Genomic DNA, 23736 nt, shown 5'->3' on the forward strand with positions numbered 1-23736 from the left:
TCCCATGCCAAATATTTGGTTTTCACTAATGCACGAGCGAGGCTTTAATGAACTGACTGCCAGGGCTTTGTCTGCTCTTCCGACTGCTCGGGTGCCCACGGATTCCACATGTGTTCGTGGCCGGCAGCCTGCCCGCTCCTGGGCACGTGCGTCCCAGCTTCCCTGGGGATTCAGAGGCCTCGTTAAAACAGGGATGGTTCCTAGCACAGGCTTCCTGGGCTTGCCTGCATAGTGAATCTGTGGAGGCTGTTGAAGGCGCCGTGGTCACCTGGAGTGTGGGTTTGTGGGGAGATGGTTTTCATTACAGATATTTTTAGCTTTCTCACAAGACGCCTCTAACTCAGCACAGGAGTTTGTTCTGGAGTTTGAAAAGTAGGTCAGGAGCGTGTGAGACCACAGCTCACCGTGCTGTGCTGCTCTGGGAGGCCAGGGCTGGCTGTCCAGCCCAGACTGTGGCCAGGCATCAGCCGTGTCGCACCCTCACCGCCCTGCTGTGTGGTGTGGGGTGTGTGTCTCTCACATGTGCGTGAGAGGAGGAACAGGCTTGAAAGGGTGATTCCCCAGTGCCTGTAAGGGGCTCTGGGGCAGCCTGAGATGCTCCCAGCTGAGGAGTGAGCAGGCTGGTTCAGGGGATGTGCAGCGTTCTCCATCGCTTTGGAGGTGTGTGATTCCCCTGGACAGCTTATCTCCCAGAGCCCAGACATCCCTCTCCAGAAAGTCCTTCCCTGCTTTGTTCTCTAGCTCAGATTCCTCCTGGATCCAGGAAGGTCAGTGGTCCTGGGGAGCTGCAGGGCACTGCACAGCCGAGCTACCTGCACGCTGCTTCCTGAGCACACACCTCCTGTTAAACTCGCTGCTTTTGTTGCTTATCCTGCAGAGAAGCACCAGGTTATATGACCAGACAGGGGGGCAGGGAAAAACAATGACTATTTTAAGGCTGGTTAAGGATGATAAGCTCGTAAAGAGAAAATAATCCACGCGCTCAGTCATGAGATCTGTTTTCTGCCGTAGCCTAGGCGAAACCCTTCTGTTTGAAATCCTCTGGGCAGGACAGCGCCTTGCGCAAGGCCACACAGAGAGGCTGCAGCCTGGCCAGGAACACCAGGCAGGAATCTCAATTCCCAGCCCTGTCGGTGTGGCTGATGAAGTCGCTGCTCCTGCCAGCGCATCCCCGTGTGCTCTGACTGTTACAGCATCTCCTTGTCAGAGCTCTAAACCAGGGGCTGTCTCCTCCCTGCCCTCAATGGAAGCGTGGGCGTGTGGGGTGCATCTCAAAGTGCTTTTACCTGAGATGCTCCCTGATGGCACCTCCTGTGATTGCTCTCCTTTGTGTGCACAGAGCCAGAAGCTTGGGTTTCTGTATCATTCTGTTACAAGGAAACCTGGCTGCACACGAGCGCAGCGTTCTGAGCAGGAGTTAAGCGGGGCTCGCTGTGGTGTTGCACTCATAGGGACTGGCTTTGAACTAAGTTATGAGACTTTCAGCCCAAAGGCAGCACGGGAAGCCTGCCTGCAGACACGGGCACTCTTCAGAGGGGATGGATGCTGGTTGGGAAGGGTGCTGGCTGTCCCCTCTCCTCACAGCATGATCTGGAGGACCTAGCCCAGGCCCCGCATCACAGTCTGAAGAGCTGCTGGAGGCTCTTATTGCAGGAGAGAGTGGTTTTAAGCTGCTACCTGACATGTTTGAGGCGACCTCACCTTTAAAGAAAAGGCCCCACACACCCCTCAAGATGAGGAGCTGCTGAGGGTCCCGCTCCAGCAGCACAGTGGGCTGTGCATGGAGCAGTTTCACAGCTCACACTGAGCACACTTCAAAAACCTGCTGCAAACTTCTCTCTCCAACACCATTGGACTGTGCCCTGGTTTTAAATCCTCAGTAGCAGCGCTCCCCTGTGCCATTTGCCCCAGTCCCATGCAAGAGGCTCACCCAGTCACTGTCACTCTCTGTCCCTTTGCCTCATAGCTGTGAACTCGTGTGCCCTGAACAACGGTGGCTGTGAGCACGACTGTGTGCAGGTGACCCTGACACAGCACCGCTGCCAGTGCCGGCGCAACTACCAGCTCCGGGAGGATGGGAAACGCTGTGTCCGTGAGTCCCTGGGATGGGGAGCTTGGGGGGGCAGAGCTTCGCTTTGGCCTTGTGTTCATGGGGAGCCAGGGGTTGGGGACAGGATGGGGAGCATGCACTTGTAGTCTCCAGTGTCAAATAGGGTCAAGGAGTGGGGGATTCCTCATCACCAGCGTGAGCCCTGCAGATTGTTGGGGGCTTATTCTGGGGCTTATCCTGAAAGGCAAGGTGGGGTTGAAGGAGCATAGTCAGCAAGGATGAAATTGTGCAAGGGTGCATGCTTCTGTGTGTCACAGCAGGATGGGTCCTCTCCCTGTGCCTGCAGACAGCGTTCTGGCTCCAGGAGGGAGAGAGGCTGGAGTGGGATATAGAGCAGGAGAAGTTTAATCTTCCCATTTGTAGCAGCTGGCACAGGAGGAACAGAAGTTGCCAAGGGAAAGGGAACTGGGATATTAAAAACACAGCAGGTTTTTGAAGGGTTTTGTAGCATCTGTCCAGGTCCTGGAGCAGGTCAGAGACCAGCAAACCTCTTGCTAGGAGCGCTTGGAATAAATCTGCCTCGTACTTGCTCTGTCATCGCTGTAGAGGGCTGTGCCCGTGCCAAGCTTCTGCTGGAAAGCTTTCACTCAGATTAGCTCCTGCCTTGTGTGGGATCTTGTGCTGGGTAAATCCTCTTGCCTGGATGGAGCTGTAAATGGTAGCGGGGATTTTCTGTCTGGTGCCGAGTGGCCTTTGGCAGCTGTGGGCTTTTCTCTGGGTGCTGCTGCTTTCCTGGCGTGATGGTAAGAGCTGGGGTTGGTGTGAGAGAAGCCTCTTCTGCTTTGACCACAGTGAGGAACCCCTGCGCCGACAGGAACGGGGGCTGCATGCACCGGTGCCACAGCCACCGCGGATCAGCCCGCTGCGAGTGCCACCCCGGCTACCGGCTGGCGCCTGACAATAAGGCCTGTGAAGGTAAGATCCCCACAGCACAGCTCACTGGGACAAAACTGGCTGCATTTCATGGGGAGCAGAGGTGCTCCAGCTGAGTAACCACCAGCATTGGTGAATCCAGCAGAGCAATGCCCGAGCGATGCCCGAGCCTTCCAGCTGCTTCCTTGAGCAGCTGACATCTGTCCAGGAGCCCTGTTCAACTTGCCTGGAAAAACACTCGGGTTTGATGTGTTCCAGCTTCCCAGGAAGCCTCGCAGTAACTCAGAACCCTTAACTCCATTTCTCTGCTAGCCTGGAGCCCAGTGAAGGATGCAGGGTGTGAGAAGCTGTGATGAACTTGCAGACGGTGACAGCTGGGCACAACCTGACCTGTCTTCTCACTGAGCCCTCGTGTCTTGCAGATGTGGATGAATGCCTGACTGGCACAGCCCTGTGTGCACACCAGTGTCTCAACACCCGTGGCTCCTTCAAGTGTACCTGTAAACCGGGCTATGAGCTGGGGGCCGATGGCAGGCAGTGCTACCGTGAGTACCGCGTGTGGGCCTCGTGCCCAGGCCAGCACGACAGGCAGGGCTGGGGGGCAGGATTGGTTCTGCAGGTTAGCAGAGGGCTGGAGGAGGCAATCCAGGCAATGGTGATGTTCCTTTAAGGATTTCACAAGCAGGTTTGGGCTGTTCACTCTCCCACTGGGATAAAATCTTTGTCTGATCTTTACAGTTACCATGAAGCTACTTCTGCTGGTTTAGGCAATGTGTTTGGAGCCGTCTGGCTGTGAATTAGGCCAAGTTGGGCTCTTGGGGACTTTGCTGGATGAGTTCAGTCAGCTGCAGATGTGTAGCTGAGGGAGGGAGTGAGCTGGTGAAGCAACTGCGTCTGCGTGCGTCGAGAAGAGAGAGAAATGCTGTGCAGGAGGGACCCAGATTGTCCCAGCATCGGCTGACCCACAGCAGGAGGAACAGCCCAGAGTGGAGCTGTCAGCATTTAGCACTACAGCCCATGCAGGTGAAGCATCTGGGGCAGTCCCAGTGCTGGCAGCTGGTGTTACTGGGAGCAGTGATGCTCTGCCTGTGCGGCTGCTGCAGGTCTCCCCAGGAGCGTGCCAGGGGTCTGTGGGTAAGGCTTGGCAGACTGTAAATGGCACTTGAAAGGCAGCAGGAGGGCAGTGTGAGGAGCCAGGCTGGTGAGATGCTGTTGAAGAGACATTTCTTCCGAGGGATGTGGTTTATCTTGCCCCGGGCACTCTGTAAAAAAGCATCCCCAAACTCAGCTTCCTGCATGGCCACACGTTTACCTTCAGCTGCTGAGGAGAAGATGCTCGATAGCCAGCAAGGACAGGGATTGGGAAGCCACGGCTCCTCCAGCAGTACCTCTACCTTGCTGCCAGCTCTAGAATTAAGTAGCCTTTGTGCATGAAAAGTGTTTTCCCTGCCCCTTCTAGCACGTTTCTGTTGTGCAAAGCCCTGGTTGCTCTTGCACTAATAAGAAAAGGAAAAGCAGAAGGGCTGTATTCTCACTGTGAAAGCTGGAAGATGGTCTTGGTCCATGGCACAGGACCCACACTGATCCATTGGGAAGCATCAGGCTCCCCTTCTTTCACCCTCCTTTGGTCTAAAAATGTTCTTGGAGGCAGAAATTGTTTCCCTGAGGTTCAGGATTGAGGCAAAGCTCCACGGTACAAGTTCCTTTAGTTTAAGGAAGCTCAATCAACTAGACTGCAGTTTACATAAAGTTTGCCAAGCTATGAGGATGCACTGCTGCTATTGATGTCTGAGCCTGCCGTTTCTGACACGTCAGGAAGGAACGTTTCTAGCTGTAGGCATCGGGGTGTTTCTGGCCTTAGCTCTATGCTGCTGCTCCCATTTCTGGCTGGCATCACAGCAGCTCTGTGCCTGCAAAGCCTGAGCCAGCTTTTGGCTGCGGCACATCCTGCAGCTTGTCAGGAATGGGAGCGGCTTTGTCTGCGGTCTCTTCATCTCTGAGGCTGTCCAGAGCCTGCTCCTCAAGGCTGTCCCAAAGAGGCTCCGTGGGGCGTTGCCTAGGATCCAGGGGTTTATTTTTATCCATTGCTTCCCAGCCCAGCAGCAGCCTCTGTGCAGAACTATGCTTGTCCTTCCTTGCCCCTCGACTGGGAAGTGCCTCTGTGGGTACCTGCCTGAGTGTGGCACCGCGGGCAGGCACAGGCCAGCTGCTGCCAGGGATGTGCTGCCCACACTGCCAGGCTCTGCCTAACCCCCCTGCCCTCCCCAGGGATAGAAATGGAGGTCGTGAACAGCTGTGAAACCAACAACGGGGGCTGCTCCCACGTGTGCCACCACACCAGCGCTGGCCCAGCCTGTACCTGTAACTTTGGCTACCGGCTTGAGGAGGACCAGAAGACGTGCACAGGTAAGGCAGGGGAAGAGAACGCTCCCAGGTGGGTTTCTGGGGTCTGCAGACACACCCCAAGCAATGCCAGGGTCGCTGTACATCAGCCACCACATGCATGCACTGCAAGTAGGCAAACAAGGCTAGAAATATGGGTGACAGGCGATGAGAAATGTGCTGCCTGGAAGCTCTGCTCAGGAGCTCCCTTGGGCAGGGAATGTTGTCACAGGGCTTGTTAGCTTTTCCCTGCTGAAACCAAGGAGGCATTGGTGGATACAAAGACTTGCAGCTCAGGTACCTGCCAGCCTGCATCCAGAAGGCATGATGCTCGGGGGGTTCCATCTCACCTGTTCCCTCAAAGGAAGCAGCAGCAGTTTGGGCAGATGAGTGACGTGCCTGGGTCACTTGCCTGCAAGCCAAGGGGAGTTCAGCCCCCTCTGGTTCCATAAAGTACCTGTTAATGGAGAGATATGGATGAAACGTTCCTGGAGCCCTGTAAATGCTGTAAAGTTGAGGCATACACTTCCTTTTTACTGAGCAAATAACCCAGACAGAAACCCATGGTCGCCAGACCCTTCCTGCACCCATGTGGGTCTGTAGTTAGTCCCGTGCTCATGCCAGGAAAGGGGACTTAGATTTGCACAGTCCAAAGCTGTAAGAAATCCCAGTGCCCTTCCAGCAGGTCAGCTGGGGGATCTGCATCTCTGTGCAGTGAGGCATTTACCCTTGAACACAGCTCTCAGAAGGTTGCCAGCAAAGATTAGTTCAAGCTTCCGTGTTCCCAGCTCCTCTGAGGGTACAGGGATGCTCCACAAACCCCACCACTACATGGGCACTGCAGTAATTCCATGGCAGAATGGATAAATGAGTCCCATAAATACCAGGGGCACATGGCATTTAAAGCCCAGGGAGCTTTGCTTTCCCCAGGCTCTCTTGGTCCATCCCTCAGACTTCACCGGGGCAGTTTGAAGGAACCTCATCCTGAGCTCGGTGTCAGTGTTTGAGGCAGGCTAGACCAGAGAACAGAAGTGGGTGTTACGGTTGGAACTGCCCATTTGTAAGGCACACAGAACCTTAAAGAACAAACTCAGACTGAAAATTGCAGTTACCTTGGTTAGGAAGGGTCCCTGGGGTTCGGGATCCCTCCCGTGGCTGGGCGCACAGCAGAAGAGGCTCTGTCAGCATCAGGCTCCGTCGGGAGGCAGGGATACTGGCTGGCGTGTGGCAGGCAGATGGGTGAACGCTCACCAGAGCCAGTCACGAGCGGCTCACAAGTGCCATCTGTCCCCATGCAAGGCTCAGTGTGTCCTAACACCCAGCGCCCTCCGGGTTTCCTTTAGATGTCAACGAGTGTGACAACGGTTCTCACTGTTGTCAGCAAGACTGTTACAACTATCCTGGGGGCTACGAGTGTGCCTGCTACGCCGGATACAGGCTCAGCACAGACGGCTGCGGGTGTGATGGTAAGCAGGAACATCTAGCTGGGCTCCCACAGGCGACCTGGCACCGCTGTGGTCCCTGGCCTCACAGCCGTGAGAAGTGCATAGAATTGGCTGCTATAACGCTGGTCTTCTGGGCTTTGTCAGCCCCCCCCGTGACAGTGGCTCAGCTGCTCTGACCCAGACACTTCTCCAGTGTGGTGGGGTAGCAGCAGGGCTTGGGAACTTCCAGCCAGGGCATCCCAAAGGGAATGGGTCAGGGTCCCACTCCATTAACTCACGGAGACTGTGCAGCCCCAGAGGCAGCACTGCCCATCGTTTTCACCCAAATAACAGTGTCTGGATAGAACACAGCTGAGACAGTGACTAAGGCCAGCCTTTAATAGAGAGAACAAGCAGCTGTGGACAGCCAGGCATTGCTTCCAGTTTCCCCCAGAGGTTCTTTTGGTTTTCCAGATGTGGACGAGTGCTCCTCGCATAACGGCGGCTGTGAGCACGTGTGCCAGAACCAGCCAGGGTCCTTCCAGTGTGGCTGTGAGATTGGATACAAGCTGGATGATGACCGACGGAGCTGCAGCTGTAAGTGCAGCATCTGCACACTGTGCAGCCAGCTCCCTGCCCCTCGCTGCTCCCCCCAGTATAGCCCCCCAGCAGAGAACCCAGCTGAGCCAGGACCAGGGTGGGCTGGAGCTCCCTAGCCCTGCACAGCACCTTTTCCAGCTCTTTCCCAGCACCAGCTGCTGTTGGCAGTGGTGACTCACCCCAAGGCAAGCTTTCTTGCTCAGCACTTGCCAAAGCAGTGGAGGGCCCTTTGGCACAGCCATGCCCCTGATAGTTGGCCATGGAGGCTCTGTGTTCACTGAAGAACCAGAACCCTACAGTTTTTCCTTACAAGAAACAATGGATTTACCTATTTGAAGTGCCAGTGCCTTTATCCCACCACCAAAGGCACCCTTACCTGGCTTAGTAGGGTCACCCAGCACCCCACTCTTCATCCAGTGACCCCCAGCAGCATCGCCTAGGTCCCTGGACAGGCTTCCTGAGGTCTGGACCCCAGAGAGCAGCACTTGGTGCCTCCCTACTCTGGCAAAATGCCCCCAGCCTGCACTGGCCCCGGCTTTGTGTGCTCCACAGCCTTCCCTGGGTTCCAATGCCTGCTCCCACTGCCTGGCTCTGAACCCTTGCCTGCCCTGTGACACTTCCCTAGCTATAGCAGACCCTGTGGAAGCTCTGGACGGCCGGCATCCCGTTATCCGCCCGATCCCCCACGTGGCAATCCTGCGGGATGAATTTACTCAGCTCTTCAACGACGATTATGAGGAAGAGGAGGAAGAGATGGAAGCAAGGGGAGAGCACACGCTTTCGGAAAAATTCGGTGGGCCTTTGGCAGCGGGGGTAGAAGGGGTGATTTGTGTGGGAGTCAGGAGAATGAACTGTGTGGGCTGGGATTCTGTGTGCTGGGTGAGCGCATCCACAAGACTCACCAAGTGCCTTCCCTGTGTACACAGAGCCTGCGTTACAGCACCTGTGCTGCAGCCTCTACACAGGGATGGGGTGGGTGTTTCTCTGCCCAAACTCTCTGGGATGCTGCAGCAGCCCCTGGGAAGGTTTTCACCTGTGGCACCTCTCATTGCAGTCTGCCTGGAGCGCACGTTTGGCCCTGACTGCAGCCTGTCCTGCGAGGACTGCCGGAATGGAGCCACCTGCAACGCAGAGGAGAGCGGCTGCGACTGCCCTGCGGGCTGGACTGGCATCCTCTGCAACCAGAGTGAGGGATGGGGAGGGCAGCACGGGGAGGATGCTGCTCTGGGATGCAGGGAGGCAGCGGCTGTGGTCCGGGATGTGACATCACCTCTCTCTCTCTTTATACCTCCCTCTCTCTCTTTATACCTCCCTCTCTCACTGCAGCCTGCCCGGCCGGCACCTTCGGCAGGAACTGCAGCCTGGCCTGTCGCTGCCAGAACGGCGGCACCTGCGATCCCACCACGGGCACCTGCCGCTGCCCGCCCGGCGTGGCCGGCGAGCTCTGCCAAGACGGTAAGCGTGTGGCTCTCCATCGCCTGCTTCGTGCATGGTGAGGGTCATCCCCTTCCTTCTACTGCAGCCCCGGTGAGGTGCGGGGTCCTGGGCATGCAGGATGTCTCACCTCACAGCAAAAAGGCACCTCAGCATGGCTCTGGAACCAAGCACAGAGCCTGGGGCATCCTTTGCAGCTTCCTTTTCTCCCTAAAACACTTTCCTATGAGGAAGTGGCAATGCTGAGTTGTGAGGATGCTCTCCAGCACAGGCAGCTCCTCCCTGTTTTGCTTTACGTGCTAGCAGAGATTTGATGAAGGGCTGTTAATTACAGCCACCTCTGCTGCCATGCTTTGATGTCCCAGTGTGCTCCTCTGAAGCGTTTTCCACACAGCACCTTGTGCTGCTCCCTTGTAGCTGGTCCCTGACACCCCCATTCAGCTCCTTTATCAAACCATCCCACAGTGAGCAGCTCTGACACATCCCTGCTCTGTCTGACTCAGGGCATCACCTAATCTGGGGTGGAAAAATGTCATTTTAACAAGAGGTGGCAAAAGGGATTCTTCACCCACAAAGCAGAGCTCTGGCCACGGGTGTTTCACTGGGCTGGGCACAGGAGTGTCAGAAGTGTATGTTCAGGGGTAAATCTGCAGATCTGTGGAGGCGTTTTTCTCCAAAGGAAATCTAAAGCTCTGAAAAGGTGTGACAGCAGGACCCAAACCACTGCAAAAGGAGGTGTCACTCACTGCTGGTAGGTGTTTGTTCTCCCAAAGAGTTAAAATCCAGGGGATGTAATCTAAAAGCACAGGAGGAGTGAGACAGAGAGGTTCAGATGAACTGACTTCAGACTGATGGTTGGAGCATCTGGGAACTATTATGGAAGGAGGAGAGCGAAGCGGAATGCAAATGAATGCAAGAGATACCCCAACCTCTTCTTTCTGTAGGAGGGGGGTGATGGAGGGGGACAGAGAGAAAACCAGGAAGGTGAGATGAAAATAAACAATGAAGAGCTGACCTGTTGTCCCAGGGTGGCATTTCCCCTGCTTAAGCTGTCTGCTCTCCTGATGGCAGGGAGGAGGGGTGCGCTGCCCCAGGGTGTCCTGTGTGTAAAAAGAGGGTAGATCAGGTACTTCAGGATCTGGGTTAGCATAGGACAGGAACGGTCGGACTCAATGATCTTAAAGGTCTTTTCCAAGTGTGCAATGCTGTGATTCAGCCTGGCTGCCATGTGCTTCTAATGTAAGATCTTCAGCACCACAGAGAAAGAACAATTATTTTCTTCCCTTAATAGTGCAAATTCCACTGCTGTTTATCAGCTGGAGGGGCCTTGTGGATTCCTTTCCCATGTGTGAAAAGCCCAGCTGCCCAGTGCCCAGGGGGGTCATCTCTAGCTGAGTGGCATCACCGTTTCAAGGGGGGTGAGAGCAGAGGGACCCCCTCGCAGCACCTTGTGCGGCTGGCGAGGGGCAGCAGGGCAGTGCCTGGTGGCAATGGGATGCAATCCGATTTGGAGCAGGGAATGTGGTTGCTCTGATTACCTCACAAGCACATCCCAGGTCAGGGAAGAAGCCAGCCCCCTTCTCAACGCCCCCTGCATCCCCCATCCTCTGCTGAGGTTCCTTTCTGTGCGATGCAGCGTTAATCTCAGTACACTTCTCCTGTGCTCTGCTGGACATCAGTGAGGCTGATATGGCCTCTTCTGCCCAGAAAACTTCTCTCTCTCTCTCTCCTACCAGGATGTCCTAAGGGATTTTTTGGGAAACAATGCAGGAAGAAGTGCAACTGTGCCAACCGGGGTCGTTGCCATCGGATTTACGGCGCCTGCCTGTGTGATCCCGGCCTGTACGGCCGGTACTGCCATTTGGGTACGCCTGTCCTGTCACCCTGTACATGCCATTCCCCAGCACAGCCCTTCCCCTGGGAAGGTCCAGCGCTGGGTGGCCAAGTTTCCACCCCTTGCCCCATGTCATGTGCCCCACCCTGGTCCCTCAGCAGCTCTTTCCCCCTGCACCCAGCTTGCCCGAAGTGGGCGTTTGGCCCCGGTTGCTCTGAGGAGTGCCGCTGTGTGCAGCAGAACACGCAGGACTGCGACAAGAGGGACGGCTCCTGCCGCTGCAAACCCGGCTACCGTGGCAAGCGCTGCGAGAACAGTGAGTTGCCAAGACGTAGGCACTAAGCTTGGCTCCCTTTCCCTGCTCCCAAGGCTGTCCCACCTCCTGTAGATCAGGAGTTGTGGGAGTGTGGATGTAGATGCTGGACCTCATCCAGCCAGCTGTGCCCCACAACCGGCTGGGGAGGGGGCTGGGGCTGCCTGTGCTTCCAGGGTCAGTGGAGCAATGCCAGATGTTCCTTCTTTTTAATGACCACCACTAACAGCCTGCGACCCTGGCTATTATGGGGATGGCTGCAGGAAGAAGTGTAGCTGCTCTCCAGAAGCATCTTGTGACCATGTCACCGGAGAGTGCTGGAAGGAGTGTCCCCGAGGCTTCCACGGGGAGAACTGCGACCAAGGTAAGGATGGGGCCTTCCCATGAGCTTTGTCTTTGCCAAAGGGTGGGAAAGGACTTCCAGAATTCCTCCTGTGCCCTCAGAGCCCTGGCTTATGGCAGCTGAGCCACTGAGAAGCTGCAGTGGCTTCAGAGGATGCAAGAGTTGCTGTGTGCAGGTCTTTGTAAAACCCTGCTGTCTCCCTAAAGCAGGGAGGTGGGATTTCTCATCTTATTCAGGAAGGAGCGAGGTCTCATCCTGCTGCTTGGGCACCTCTGCTTGCCGGTCTGTGGGTCAGAGCATCACGCTACAACTGGTAGCACAGAGCTGCTCTGTGGGTCAGAGCATCACGCTACAACTGGTAGCACAGAGCTGCTCTGTGGGTCACAGAAAACACTAAGGGAGCCAATTGCTGTCTGGAGGAGAGGCACAAGCAGCTTGTGCCCCCTCTCAGGGATCCTGGAGCCCCCTGATGTGGCAGGAGGACGCTGCTGCCTGCAGAGCCCCACGGCGCCTTGGCGGGCTGGGGCTGTCGGTCGGGGTGTTTTTAAAAAGAATCAGAAAGGAGCTGAAGGCTGTAGGGGGGAGTCACAGGAAATAACACAAATATTTGTGTAGAAATAGTAGGCTCTTGGCTGTTGTTCGGATCTGGGAATTATTAAAGGGTGAAGACAAACATCTGCCATCAATTAGCAAAGAGGAGGAATAACAAAAACTCCACTGTGCCGCTCGAAACCCTGTGCTGGGTTGCTTTTCCTCTGTGATTTGTGAGTGCTGGTGTGTTTGCTTCTGCCAACACCTCACCAAACGTTGGCTTCAGTGAACAGCAAGTCTGTGGGCATGGAGCTCTTCTGGGAGACTCAAAGAGGGGTTTGGGGATCTTTGGGTCTGGGACTCCCCATCTGCACATAATGAGCTGGCTGGTAACTGGTGTCATGAGGTACCATGAGCAAACTGAGCTTTTGGGCTTTGGCACTATCACCCTGGCAAGGGGAAGGGGAAGAACTTACTCCTGAGGATAAGGATGCACCTTCTTTATCGCTTTACAGCAGTGTACCTGCTGCAGATCTTGCTGCTGCTTAAAAGCCTGCCTTATGGAACCTGGAGCCATCCAGCCAGGCAGCAAAAAGCCCTCTCAGCATCTCATACAAGCCGAGGGATGGTGCGGGTTTGGGGGCTGTAAACCTGGAGGTCTGCACCCCACCATGGAGACAGCAGAGTGGCACAGCCCACTGCCCCACCACGAGCATGCATGGCTTGGGGCAGAGCGAAAGCCCTTGTCTGAGCTGGTGCTGCAGCATGGGCACGGCTCTGCGGGGAGAGGTGGCCAGGGAGCCGGTGCCCGCAGATCAGAGACCGGTTTGGCCTCAGCCCTGGGGCGTGTGAGCAGAAGGGCTTGGCCAAAGGGTGAGCACCAGCAGAGAAGAGATTCCCTGAGGGATGAGTGGTGTGGAATGGCAGAGGTTGGAGGGGGCCAGTGGATAAGGGAGAAGCTACATCCAGACACGGAGCACAGGAACCTTTCCAGCTGTGCTTTTCCCCACGGAGCCCAAGGCTCTCCCGTGCTCTGTGGGCTCTAATGGGCTGTCTGCTCCTGGGACAGGCACCCTAGGAGCGGGCAGCCTCCTCACCCTTATTGTCTCTGCAGAGTGTCCGGAGGGGAAGTTCGGGGCGGGCTGCCAGCAGTCCTGCTCCTGCAGCGGAGCGCCCTGCGACCGGAGCACGGGGCAGTGCCTCTGCCTGCCAGGATGGACCGGACACGACTGCGGCCAAGGTGAGCAGGCAGCAGATGCCACGAGGGTGTGAGTGGGGCATGGAGCTGTTGTTTTTCTTTTCCTGAAATGAGTTTTAAAAGCATCTCGTGCAATTAGGGCCATCTTCATGGAAACTCAGGACAAGGCAGCTTTTGATGGTAAGGCTTAAACATCAGCCATCTCTAGCTTGGCTCCATCATCGAGGCTGAAGGGAAGTCAACAGCAGAAACAGTGAACCGATGAGGATATTTTCAGTCCTTGCAGCCCTCAGCATAGGGAAGCAGTCTGTCATTGCCGACACGTAGTTGTAATTGCCTTCACCATAGTACCCTTTAACTGCTGGAAAACTCGGGAATCCTAAGCTGAGAGCCCTCCCGGGGCTGTGCAGTAGTACAGCAGCTGGAAGGTGTTAGCCACATGTAGCTGTCCTGTTCCTAATAGCTTGAGCAATAAAACCACACACGCACAGCGCTCACTGAACACTTTGAACTGACTTTTTTCCAGGCCCCGGAGCGGCTTAGGAGCACTTAGAGAAGGATTCCTGCCCCGGTTTTATCAGTTCTTAGCCTTTTGCAGCTGAAAGCAGGTCTGGGCGATGCTAATGTGCTGTCTGAGAGGGTGACAGCAGCTGCAGACACCCTTGGCCAGCAGCATCGTTTCCCACACAGAGCCCTCGTAGTTCCCCTGAGTGGGTGCAGATCCAAAGTGACCTGAAGGGACTGGAGTGAGATCAGAATAGCATTTCCCCAGGGCTCACACGCTGTTTATAAACCAAACAAAGAGATGTTGTCCTTGTTAGCAGTTGTGTATTGCCAAGCAGCAGCCTGTGCTGTGCATGGAGCACGGACATAAGCGGGAAAGGGGACCCACTGCCATGTGCCAGGAAAGGGACATTCCCCTCTTATGGCCGGGCTGTGATCCCGACACTTGTGTGTCCTGTCCCTCTGCCCTCTCTCCAGCTTGCCCTGAGGGTCGCTGGGGTCTGGGCTGCCAGGAGATCTGTCCCGAGTGTGCCAACAATGCCAGCTGCGACCCCGCCACGGGAACCTGCCTGTGCCCCCCCGGCTACACCGGCCGCCGCTGCCAGGATGGTGAGTGCTGTGTGCCACAGGGTCCCGCATGTCTGGCTGGCTGGGGTGAGGGTTATCTGGGCTGACCAGGGGGACCTGCTCTCTGAGCAGAGCATCCAGCCATGGAGCAGGCACCACTGCGCCCATCAGAGCCGAGCTTGGCCACCACTGCCTCATGCCTTGGCCACAGGCTGGGATCTCCCCTTGAATCCCTCCAGTCCTCTCTTCACAGTGCTAACTTTGGCATCAGAAGAGGGGGAGGTGAAACCCTAAGCTCCTCACCCCGTTCATCCCGGAGCTGAGCACCCACGCTCGGGCGAGGAGCCTGGGTGCTCTGCAGCCACACACTGCAGTACCTGCCAGCCCGAGCCCTGGCTGCGGCGCTACAGCAGCCGTCTGCAGCCTGTCTGTGTCTGCATTGGCAGCGTGTCCACCTGGCTGGTTTGGCCCAGACTGCCAGCTGAGCTGCAGCTGTGGGAACGACGGGCATTGCCATCCCGTGACAGGGACGTGCAGCTGCGCGCCCGGCTGGACGGGCTACAACTGCCAGAGAGGTACCGTACCCGCTGCGTACTCTCCATCGCGCCTGCAAGACGCTGGGCTGTGCAAAGCTCTGCTGCTCTTTGCTTCCTTGTCGCCTCCGCGCTGTGCCTCTGCCCGAAAACTCTCCCTCTGACGCCCTTTAGGTGTCCCCACGCTGTCCCACCAGGTGCTGCTTGTCTGTCTGTAGTGAGCTTGCTTGGGGAGCGGGTTCACACCTGCTCTGTGCTAAACGCAGCACCCGCTCTTGCCGTCCCACTGGGCTTTCTGAGGACCTACAGCCCTGTCTGTCCCTCCGCCCCACGGAGTGATGCCCGAGGAGAAGGCAGTGCTGTGCCCGTGCCCCTGCTCGCCGAGGAGCCGAGCAGGTGGAACCCCACACCGTTAAGGCCCAGTCCCCTGCTGTGTTTCAGCCTGTGACGCTGGGCGCTGGGGCCCCGACTGTGCTCACACCTGCAACTGCAGCAACGGCGATGGGAGCTGCAACGCCGAGACGGGACGGTGCATCTGCGAAGCCGGCTACACGGGCGGCCGCTGCGAAGAGAGTGAGTGCTGCCCACCCTGCCCTGCCCTGCTCGCCCCTGAGCCCAGCCAGGGGACACAGAGAGCTTCTCCAAGGAAGGGCATCACCCGGGCCGTGCTGGAGGCTTCTGCCCGCTCCTTCTGAAGGTAGCAGAAGCAGCTGTGGGGCAGTTTTCTCCAGCAATCCTTCCCAGTTTGGGCACAGCAGTCCAGTCCCCATGCCCTGTCTGGGATCCTGCCAGCCCAGCTCTGTCCTGAGGGTGGCTGGGTGGCATGGGCACTCCCCTGTAAAGGGCTAGGGCAGAGCCTGCCAGGTGTTAAAAAAAAGAGTTGCCCGTTGTTTCCACCCTGAGCCCGAGCCCCTGCCTTGGCACTGCTCCCCAGGGATGCCCAGAAAGCACAGGCTCCTCAGTCTCCTTTGCTTCTCCTTGCTAGAGTGCCCGGAAGGATGGTTTGGGCTCAGCTGCCGGCACCGATGTCAGTGTGACAACGGCGCTGCCTGTGATCACGTCAGCGGGGCCTGCACTTGCAGCCCGGGCTGGCGAGGAACCTTCTGTGAGCATGGTGAGTACCTGGACCTGTGGAACCAGCACGGACCACGTGCCCCTCGCCAGCAGCGTCTGGCTTGGCTGAGAGAATCCCTGGGGATGGGAATGGGGGGAACCGCAGGGCTGCAAGCTGCTCAGTCCCTGGGTCTGATTCTGAAGGGGAAAGGTCTGGGAAAATAAGAACTAACTCAGTGTAAACAGGGCATAAATGCACAGCTGCCTTGGTGTGTGTAAACGTATTGCATGCAGAGTCCTGGCATGGCCTCTCCGAGGGGTCCCACAGCAACCTGCTCAGCAGACAGATGCCCAGTCCTGCTGTCCTGCACCACAGCTCTGCCCTGTCAGCACGTGGCTCCCACACCGGTGCAGTGTTATGCCTGCACAAAAGGCCAAGGGGACACGTCTCCTCTCTGCTGGGAGACACCCAGCTCTCCATGTAGGCATCCTGTGGGGATTTATCTTTGTTTTCCACAGCCTGTCCTGATGGATTCTATGGGCTGGAGTGCCAGGAAGCCTGCGACTGCCTGAACGGTGCCCGCTGTGACCATGTAACGGGCCAGTGCCACTGTCCCCCTGGCTGGGATGGTCCCCGCTGTGGCCAGGGTAGGTGTCCTGGAGCCTCTGTGTCGGGGGGACCTCCTGTCACTCTGCACAGGGATGTGTTTGGTTTTGAAGAGCACTCGGGGGAGGGTGTGGGGATGGATGTGGCTCTGGCTGATCACATTGCTGTTGTGGGGAATGGGGGTTTAAAAAACGCTTTCCAAACAGAGAAGATGGTGTGAGGCTGATGATAATGACAGTGTCCATGTTTGGACATCAGCCACCTGCAGAAAACAGGTGTCATTGTCCCCAATGGACGTGGGGCAGCCATGCACCATGCCTTTGGGGTGGTTAGTGGGAGTCTGGTGCGTTCATCCCCTAACACTGTGCTGGCTTCTGCTCCCACAAGCGTGCCTGGGGAACAGGTACGGTGAGAACTGTAGCCAGACCTGCGACTGCTTCAACAACGCCACCTGTGACCACGTCACCGGGCAATGCTTCTGCGCAGCCGGCTGGACAGGACCCTCGTGCCAGCAAGGTAACGTGCTGTGTGGTCACTTCGAAACTCGCATGGCCTGTGTCCTTGTCCATTTTGGGGAGGGTTGGGAGAGTTTCAGTGGAGCAGCAGCTGAGCAGTACAATGGCCAGGCCAGCTTGGTGCTGAGTTCATCCTGAACTGCCCTACCTGGGGGTGTCGTGGCAGCACGTGGAGTAACAGTGTGATGGGCATGTTTGGTTTTCCCTCAGTGTGCCCGGTGGGATTCTATGGGAGGAGCTGCCACCAGCGCTGCCTCTGCCAAAACGGGGGCACGTGTGACCCAGCCACGGGGCTCTGTGCTTGCCCCGAGGGATGGACGGGTTTGGCCTGTGAGCTGGGTGAGTAATGGCAGTGCTGAGACACGGGCTTTAGGGTGAACTTGTCCTGTTTTGGATTCGTTTCCCTCTAAAGGCTGGGGCACATGGCACTGGCTGCGCCGTCCTTCCCCACGCACGTTTGGGGAGGGGGGTGTTGGGCCGGTGTCTCACCGTGTGCCTCCTCCCAGAGTGTGCCCAGGGACAGCACGGGGCTGGTTGCCGGCAGCGCTGCGGGTGCCAGCACGGGGGGCTCTGCGACCGCCAGAAGGGTCACTGCATCTGCCAGCCCGGGTGGACGGGCGACAAGTGCGAGAGCCGTAAGTGGGGTGGGGGTGGGGGGGTCCTAACCGTGGGTACCACGTACTGCGCAAGGGTGTCGTGGGGGTCAAGGGAGAGGGATGGGGTCCCTGATGGGCCAGGCCCCCAGGCATCAGGGCAGGGACACAATGCAGGGCAGCAATCCCCCCCGCCACACCCTGCACCTTCCATTCTGCTCGTTTCAAGAGCAGCAGATCATCTCCTTGCTGTGCTCTCTTCTCCTCTTCCCTGTACCTGGCCCCATTATACAGACCCAGCCTGCCTGGGGTCCATGTGAATCCCAGGGATACCCACCCCTCATTCAGCAGGCTGCTGTTTGCCCCACCTTTCAAGGCAGCACTGCCCTGGCCATCCCACAGCCATGGGGAGGTGATGGGGAGGCCCTTGGCTTCACTAAGACACACACACAGAATGAAAAGGCCATAAATGACCTGAACTGAAGCATGTGCCTGTGGAAACCGCAGTGGCAAAGACCCATGTCCCCCTTTTTGTGTAACATGCCATCTCTCCCCCGTGGCATCTCTGCAGCTTGTCCCAAGGGGCTGTTTGGTGTTCGCTGTGAAGAGCCCTGCGACTGTGGGGACAACGTGTCATGTCATCACGTTACTGGTGCTTGCGACTGCCCCCATGGCTGGCGGGGCCAGCGCTGTGAGAAGGGTGAGCCAGCATCCCGGGGGGCTTGGCAAGAGCTGCCCACCCAGTGCCTCTCCCAGTCACTCCAGAACCAGTCAGGACACCCAGTCTCACTTGTCTCCCCACAGCCTGCCTCCCGGGCTCCTTTGGGAAGAACTGTGCCAGCCGCTGTGCCTGTCCCCAGGGAGTGCCCTGCCATCACGTCACCGGGCGGTGCGGCTGCCCGCCAGGCTTCACCGGCTCCGGATGTGAAAAGTGTATGGAGAAGGGGGCGAGTCTCTTACAGTTCTGCTGACAGGCTCTGGGAGTGGGATGGGTCAAGCAACTGCTACATAAAAATAGAGGGAGGGTGTGAAAAGAAGGAAAAACAAGGAAAAAAAATCCTCAGGAGCGAGTGGTGCCAAAGAGCAGCTCGAGCTTTGGCAGCTGGGTGCGTGCCCGCAGAATGTTAGGGAAGTGCAGGGAGCCAAGTGGGAAATCAGAGCTACGTGTTTATCCAGAGGATTAGCAATAAATCAGTATTAAAATGAGCTCCTGTGGGCATGAGCAAGTCTGGAAGGGCCAGAGGCATGTGAGCGCATTCCTCGCCCGGGGACAGGGCTGTGGGGAGCTGTGGGGTGGGAGCTTGGTGGAATGTGAGGTAGGTCGGGCTGGCCCTGCAAAAGGCAGCTGGTACCTTTCAGGCCTCAGTTTGCATCCCAGCCCAAGCCTTGCCTGGAGCCAAGGGACTGTTTGTGTGCAGCTCCCTTGGCTTTTCAGGTGGCAGAGAACTTCCACTGTCATTAAGCCTGGCTTAAAGTAAAAAGGGAAAGAAAAGTCTCATGCTGGGGCTGGGATAGTCCTGCTAAGTGATGCTGAGCCGCCTCTGTGTCCTCTCTCCTGCCAGCCTGCCTACCAGGGACCTTCGGGGAGGGCTGTGCTCAGATGTGCCAGTGTGCTGGAGCCACCCAGGAGTGCCACCCGGTCACCGGGGCGTGTGTCTGTGCCCCTGGCTTCCACGGTCCCGCCTGCCAGCTGGGTGAGTTTGTGCTCAGTTCCTCCTCTGCTTGACGGCCCTTGGCAGGATGCAGCCTGGTGTCTGGAGAAGCCCAGCTCTGGGAGCAGCCAGCCCACTGACGTGGCTTCCAAGCACGTGTCCCAGTGGGTTGACTCACCTGGTTTCTTGCCCTGGTCCCCTTTGTCCTTGTTGCCTTGGCCAAGGTCTGGTTGGTTCTAACTGTGGCACAGCTCAGGGCCTGGCTCTGCCCCAGGAAGTGTTTTCTCATGCCCTTGCCCAAGCCTGTCCCAGCTCACAAATGGGGCTCTGACCTCTGCCATGCCTCTCGTGGAGCAATTTTCAGGTAGGAGTTTGTGTCAACATCTCATCATCCTCACGTATACTCAGACTGGGTCTTTGCCAGTTGTTTCATGGATTGTGAGATCACTATTCCTTCAGCAGCAAGGGCTGCACAGCCCGAGGGCCACACAGCCCGAGACTCCCTGGCACTGTTGTTTGTTTGCAGTGAGATGGTTTAAAAGTGCTTTCTGGGCTTTTCCTTGACTCCAGCTCTGGCCACACCTTGGAGCAGCCACCACATCCCTGTGCTCTGAACCCAGGCTGGGCTTTCCCAGGGAGTCTGGGCCCTGTTCCCATCTTCCCAGGCACCGAGGCCGTTGTTCTTTCCTTGCAGAGTGCTCCCCAGGGTGGTACAGCCGTGACTGCGAGAGGCCGTGCGAGTGCAAGAATGGGGGCAGGTGTGACACTGCCACAGGGATGTGCCACTGCCTGCCTGGCTACATTGGCGCTGACTGTGGCATCGGTGAGTGCCGGCTCAGCCGGGGTTGGGGGACATCAGCTCACAGGGGTCCCCTCAGCATAGTGGTAGGTGCAAACCCTGCATGCAGCCGGGATGCTGGCCCTGTGGGAGATGAGAGTTAGAGTGACCAGCCCCTGTGTTGGAGGACCCCTCCGTGTCTCATGACCGTGCACTGGCAGCGATGCCCTCCCAGCTTCAGCCCTCCCTGCCCCCCGCAACCCTGTGCCCATCGCTGTGCTCATGTGCCATCGCCACGTCGCTCCTCTCCAGCCTTCAGTCGCAGGCAGCGGGGCTTTGGCATCACCAAGGTTTTTCCCTCTGCCAGGATGTCCAGCTGGTCGCTACGGCCAGGACTGTGCACGGGTGTGCTCCTGTGGGGACGGTGCTACCTGTCACCACGTCACCGGGGACTGTGTTTGCCCGCCAGGAAGAACCGGTCCCACCTGTGAGCAAGGTAGATGCTGGCTGTGGGGTGCTGTGTCAGGATGAGCAGGCCTTACAGGCTGGAAAAGGTCCTCAGTGGGAACAGATTTCCTCACCATGAGAGCTCTGCCTGTGTTTGGGTGTTCCTCGTGCCCACTGCCACCACCTCTCATCCCGCAGGCTGCCAGAGGGACCGGTATGGGCTGGGCTGCCAGCAGACCTGCTCCTGCCGCAATGGGGGGCTGTGTGATGCAGCCGATGGCTCCTGTTCCTGTACCCTCGGGTGGACAGGGAAATCCTGCGAACTGGGTAAACCTGACTGGGATGCATGGTCTTGGCCCAGTAACCGTGGAGCTCGCCCAGTTTGTTTTATACTGGGTCCAGTCTCTATCACAGCCCTGTGCCTGTTATACCTTATAGTCACGGCTCTCTGGGTACAGCAGAGGGCTGGTGCTGTCTGTCTGTCTAATGAGCTGCTCCATGCTGCCTCTTCCCTGCAGAATGCCCGCCGGGAAGGTACGGAGCCCACTGCCAGCTCCGCTGCGCCTGCCTGCACAACGCCACCTGTGACCCAGCGACGGGAGCCTGCCGCTGCTCCGTGGGCCACTACGGACCCCTCTGTGAACACAGTGAGTTCTGGCAGCTGAGACCCCTTTGGCTTTTGGGGGGAAGTGGGGGATGTTTTCTGACTCTCACCCAGAGAGGAGGACCACAGCCCAATAAAGTGACCCCACTGTGGTGGTGTGATTCCTTGTGGAGTTCCCAGCAAACCCTTCCTAGGTAGCAGAAGCAGTCACACAGGAGATAATTTCTGTACTCTGGGTGAGAGTGTGGGGTGTGGAGGTGCTGGCTGAAGGCAGACGAGCGTTGGGTAGCTCCAGAGCTGGACAGCTGTGCACTGCACCCAAGATGCTTCAGGATGCTGCAGCCCTGCCTGGGCAACACAGAAGAGCTGCTGCTTTGGGCACTGGTGCAGAGAAAGGCTCGCTGCTTCTCTCTGCTGGGCTGATGGTGGCTTTGCTGCACAGCTGAGCCGCTGTGCAATCCCATCTGTGCTTTAACCAGCTCTCCTCCCTGCTCCATCCCAGCTTGTCCCCCGGGCTTCCATGGAGCCGACTGCCGGGAGCGCTGCGACTGTGAGCACGGAGCAGGCTGTGACCCAGGCACCGGGCGCTGTCGGTGTCCCGCTGGGCTGCGTGGCGACCACTGCCAGACAGGTACCCCATGCTGCTCCCCCAGAAATGGGCTGTGCCCCATGGTGGCGTGGTGCCTGTGCTGTACTTCATCTCTCAAAACAGGCTGCCGGGAGGGGACGTATGGTGAGGGATGCCAGCAGCGCTGCGACTGTGCCGGCAACACGCCCTGCGACCCTGTCACGGGCCGCTGCCTCTGTCCCCCAGGGAAAACTGGCCCCAAGTGCAGTTTGGGTGAGTTGAGCTTGGGACGGCACCACAGGGGTTGTGCAGCAGAGCACAGGTGGTAGGCTTGAAGCCCCCTCCTAAAATGGATGCGAACCCCCTCTTGTCAGAGCTGAATTGACATGGAAGGGGGTTTTCTTCTGCCTTTTTCTATGTGCCCCCTCAACGAGCAAAAGGCATCCCAACAATGGTGCCCACTGCTCCAGCTTGGGGGTCAGGCCTGGATGCAAACACTGCCCCACACTCCAGAGCCCTTGTGTTTGGATCACCAGTGTAAAAGGGCTGAGCCTTGGGGTGCTCTGACACCCTGTGTCACCAGAGCCTGTGGGGAGGGGAAGGGGGGGGGGTCAAGCTCCTGGCCGTACCCAGCACAGCTGCTGCCACACGCTCAGCCTGCAGCACAGTGGGAAGGGGCTGAGCACTTGGCCCAGCACAGGAGCAGGCTCAGTGTCTCTGCCCCCTCACCAGATTGCCAGCCAACCAGGTACGGCCCGGACTGCAGCCTGGGCTGCCAGTGTGCCCCCCGCAACGCCTACTGCAACGCTCACAACGGGCAGTGCCGCTGTCTGAACGGGTACATGGGACCGACGTGTCGGGAAGGTAACGTACCGGCGCAGGGGGTACCGCGGGATGGGCACTGTGGGGGGAGCATCATGCAACTTGGGGAATGCTATGGTACTGTGCTCAGGCCATAGCTCATGGTTTTGGCAGTGGTACTGTCACCTAAACCCAGTAAGGGTGTGACAGTGACACTGGTCATCAGTCTAAGCCCAAACATGACCTGTCCCACTTTCCCTTCCAGCGGTGCTGCCCCCAGCACCCAGCCCGTCACCTCTGCCCCAGGCTGGGGTCCGGCCGGCTGAGCACTAGGTCCTGCAGCTGCCTGGACCACTCCCCCGGTGTGACCCAACAGCCACCTGAAGCAGCCCACGACCCCCTGAACCAATGCCTGGGCGAGCCACGTGAGTGGTTAGCATCTCCTGACAGCCCAAGCCACTGCCTTCGGACTCATCTGAGTGAGGCTGATGCGCCCAGTGTAACCAGTTCACTGTGGCAGCACACACCGGGCACCCTGACACCAGCACGTGGCCAGGCAGAACAGTCCAGTAGCAGGCTTGGATGGCTCATGGTGAAATGCTGGCCTTCATTTTGTGGGTGCTGGGCTCAAGGGAGCTGGAATTACGGTCAAGACTTGGTTCTTGTGCAGTGATCTGCCTGGGATGCTGGACAGCGGGCGCTCCACACTGACAGCTGAACATGGGCGGCTCTCTGGCCACCACACTTGAATTATTGTAATTTGAATTTCCAATGGAGTTTTGCTGTAAATCAGCCTTTGCTGTGGGGACAAGAGGTTTGCCATGCTGCCGCTGCAGAGCTGGGGCCCAGAGCCTGCCCCCTCCATCGGCACAAGACCAGCGTTCCCAGCTGACATTCCCAGCAGCAGGAAGTGCCAGAGGGGTGGATTTTTCCCACCAAGAGTCTGTCAGCCCCCCTCGAGCTGCCCATGGTGTCTGCACCACCAAAACCCAAGCCTAACTTAGGCATAACCATCATTGGTACCATATGGATACCCACCAAGCACAAGCAAACCCCTGTGTAAGTGGTCTTGTCCCCAGCCCTGGACCCTGCATGGCTTTTCCCTCCCCAGGGATCCCAAGAGCAGGGAATGGGAAGGGGCAGGAGGCTGAGGAGCTGCATTTGGCTCCCACATCAGCAGCACATCCTGCATCACAGCGAAGCCTTGACCAACAGCCCCTCCAAGCCCGTCCCCATCATTTATTTGCACAAAGCTCTTGGGTAACCGGAGCCCAGGAACTGACGATGTCAAAAGCACCCAGGCTCTGTGACAGAGATGGGACGGTCCCATCCCAGCACATCTGCCTCTGCTGCTGCTGCAGCACAGCCCTGCTTGGCCTTTAAATTATTCCCCCGGGGGCCAACTGAAAATAATAAAAAGAATTGTTTCTGTTCCTGATGGGATTTATTTTAATCTGTACATAACTTGTCAT

General features: G+C 57.6%; 1 protein-coding gene across 1 annotated transcript in view; it reads left to right on the forward strand.

The window, feature by feature from the left end:
* MEGF6 (multiple EGF like domains 6) overlaps positions 1-22812 on the forward strand; it is a gene marked incomplete at its 5' end in the record, with an annotated part of 66682 nt that extends 43870 nt beyond the window's left edge. The window contains 32 exons of the mRNA XM_084274735.1: positions 1967-2092; positions 2903-3025; positions 3406-3528; positions 5252-5389; positions 6709-6831; positions 7264-7386; positions 8015-8182; positions 8444-8575; positions 8716-8844; positions 10560-10688; positions 10839-10973; positions 11200-11334; positions 12959-13084; positions 14024-14155; positions 14560-14688; positions 15088-15219; positions 15632-15760; positions 16219-16347; positions 16694-16822; positions 17032-17160; positions 17328-17456; positions 17986-18114; positions 18219-18347; positions 18977-19108; positions 19761-19889; positions 20212-20340; positions 20490-20618; positions 20810-20938; positions 21398-21526; positions 21608-21736; positions 22196-22327; positions 22530-22812. Of these exons, the coding sequence (XP_084130861.1) occupies positions 1967-2092; positions 2903-3025; positions 3406-3528; positions 5252-5389; positions 6709-6831; positions 7264-7386; positions 8015-8182; positions 8444-8575; positions 8716-8844; positions 10560-10688; positions 10839-10973; positions 11200-11334; positions 12959-13084; positions 14024-14155; positions 14560-14688; positions 15088-15219; positions 15632-15760; positions 16219-16347; positions 16694-16822; positions 17032-17160; positions 17328-17456; positions 17986-18114; positions 18219-18347; positions 18977-19108; positions 19761-19889; positions 20212-20340; positions 20490-20618; positions 20810-20938; positions 21398-21526; positions 21608-21736; positions 22196-22327; positions 22530-22597 (4112 nt within the window). The 3' untranslated portion in view covers positions 22598-22812. The remainder of the gene's footprint in view (positions 1-1966; positions 2093-2902; positions 3026-3405; positions 3529-5251; positions 5390-6708; positions 6832-7263; positions 7387-8014; positions 8183-8443; positions 8576-8715; positions 8845-10559; positions 10689-10838; positions 10974-11199; positions 11335-12958; positions 13085-14023; positions 14156-14559; positions 14689-15087; positions 15220-15631; positions 15761-16218; positions 16348-16693; positions 16823-17031; positions 17161-17327; positions 17457-17985; positions 18115-18218; positions 18348-18976; positions 19109-19760; positions 19890-20211; positions 20341-20489; positions 20619-20809; positions 20939-21397; positions 21527-21607; positions 21737-22195; positions 22328-22529) is intronic.
* Between the last annotated feature and the right edge of the window lie 924 nt (positions 22813-23736).

Source organism: Gallinula chloropus (assembly GCF_964237585.1).
Source record: "Gallinula chloropus genome assembly, chromosome: 23".
NCBI classification, from domain to species: domain Eukaryota; kingdom Metazoa; phylum Chordata; class Aves; order Gruiformes; family Rallidae; genus Gallinula; species Gallinula chloropus.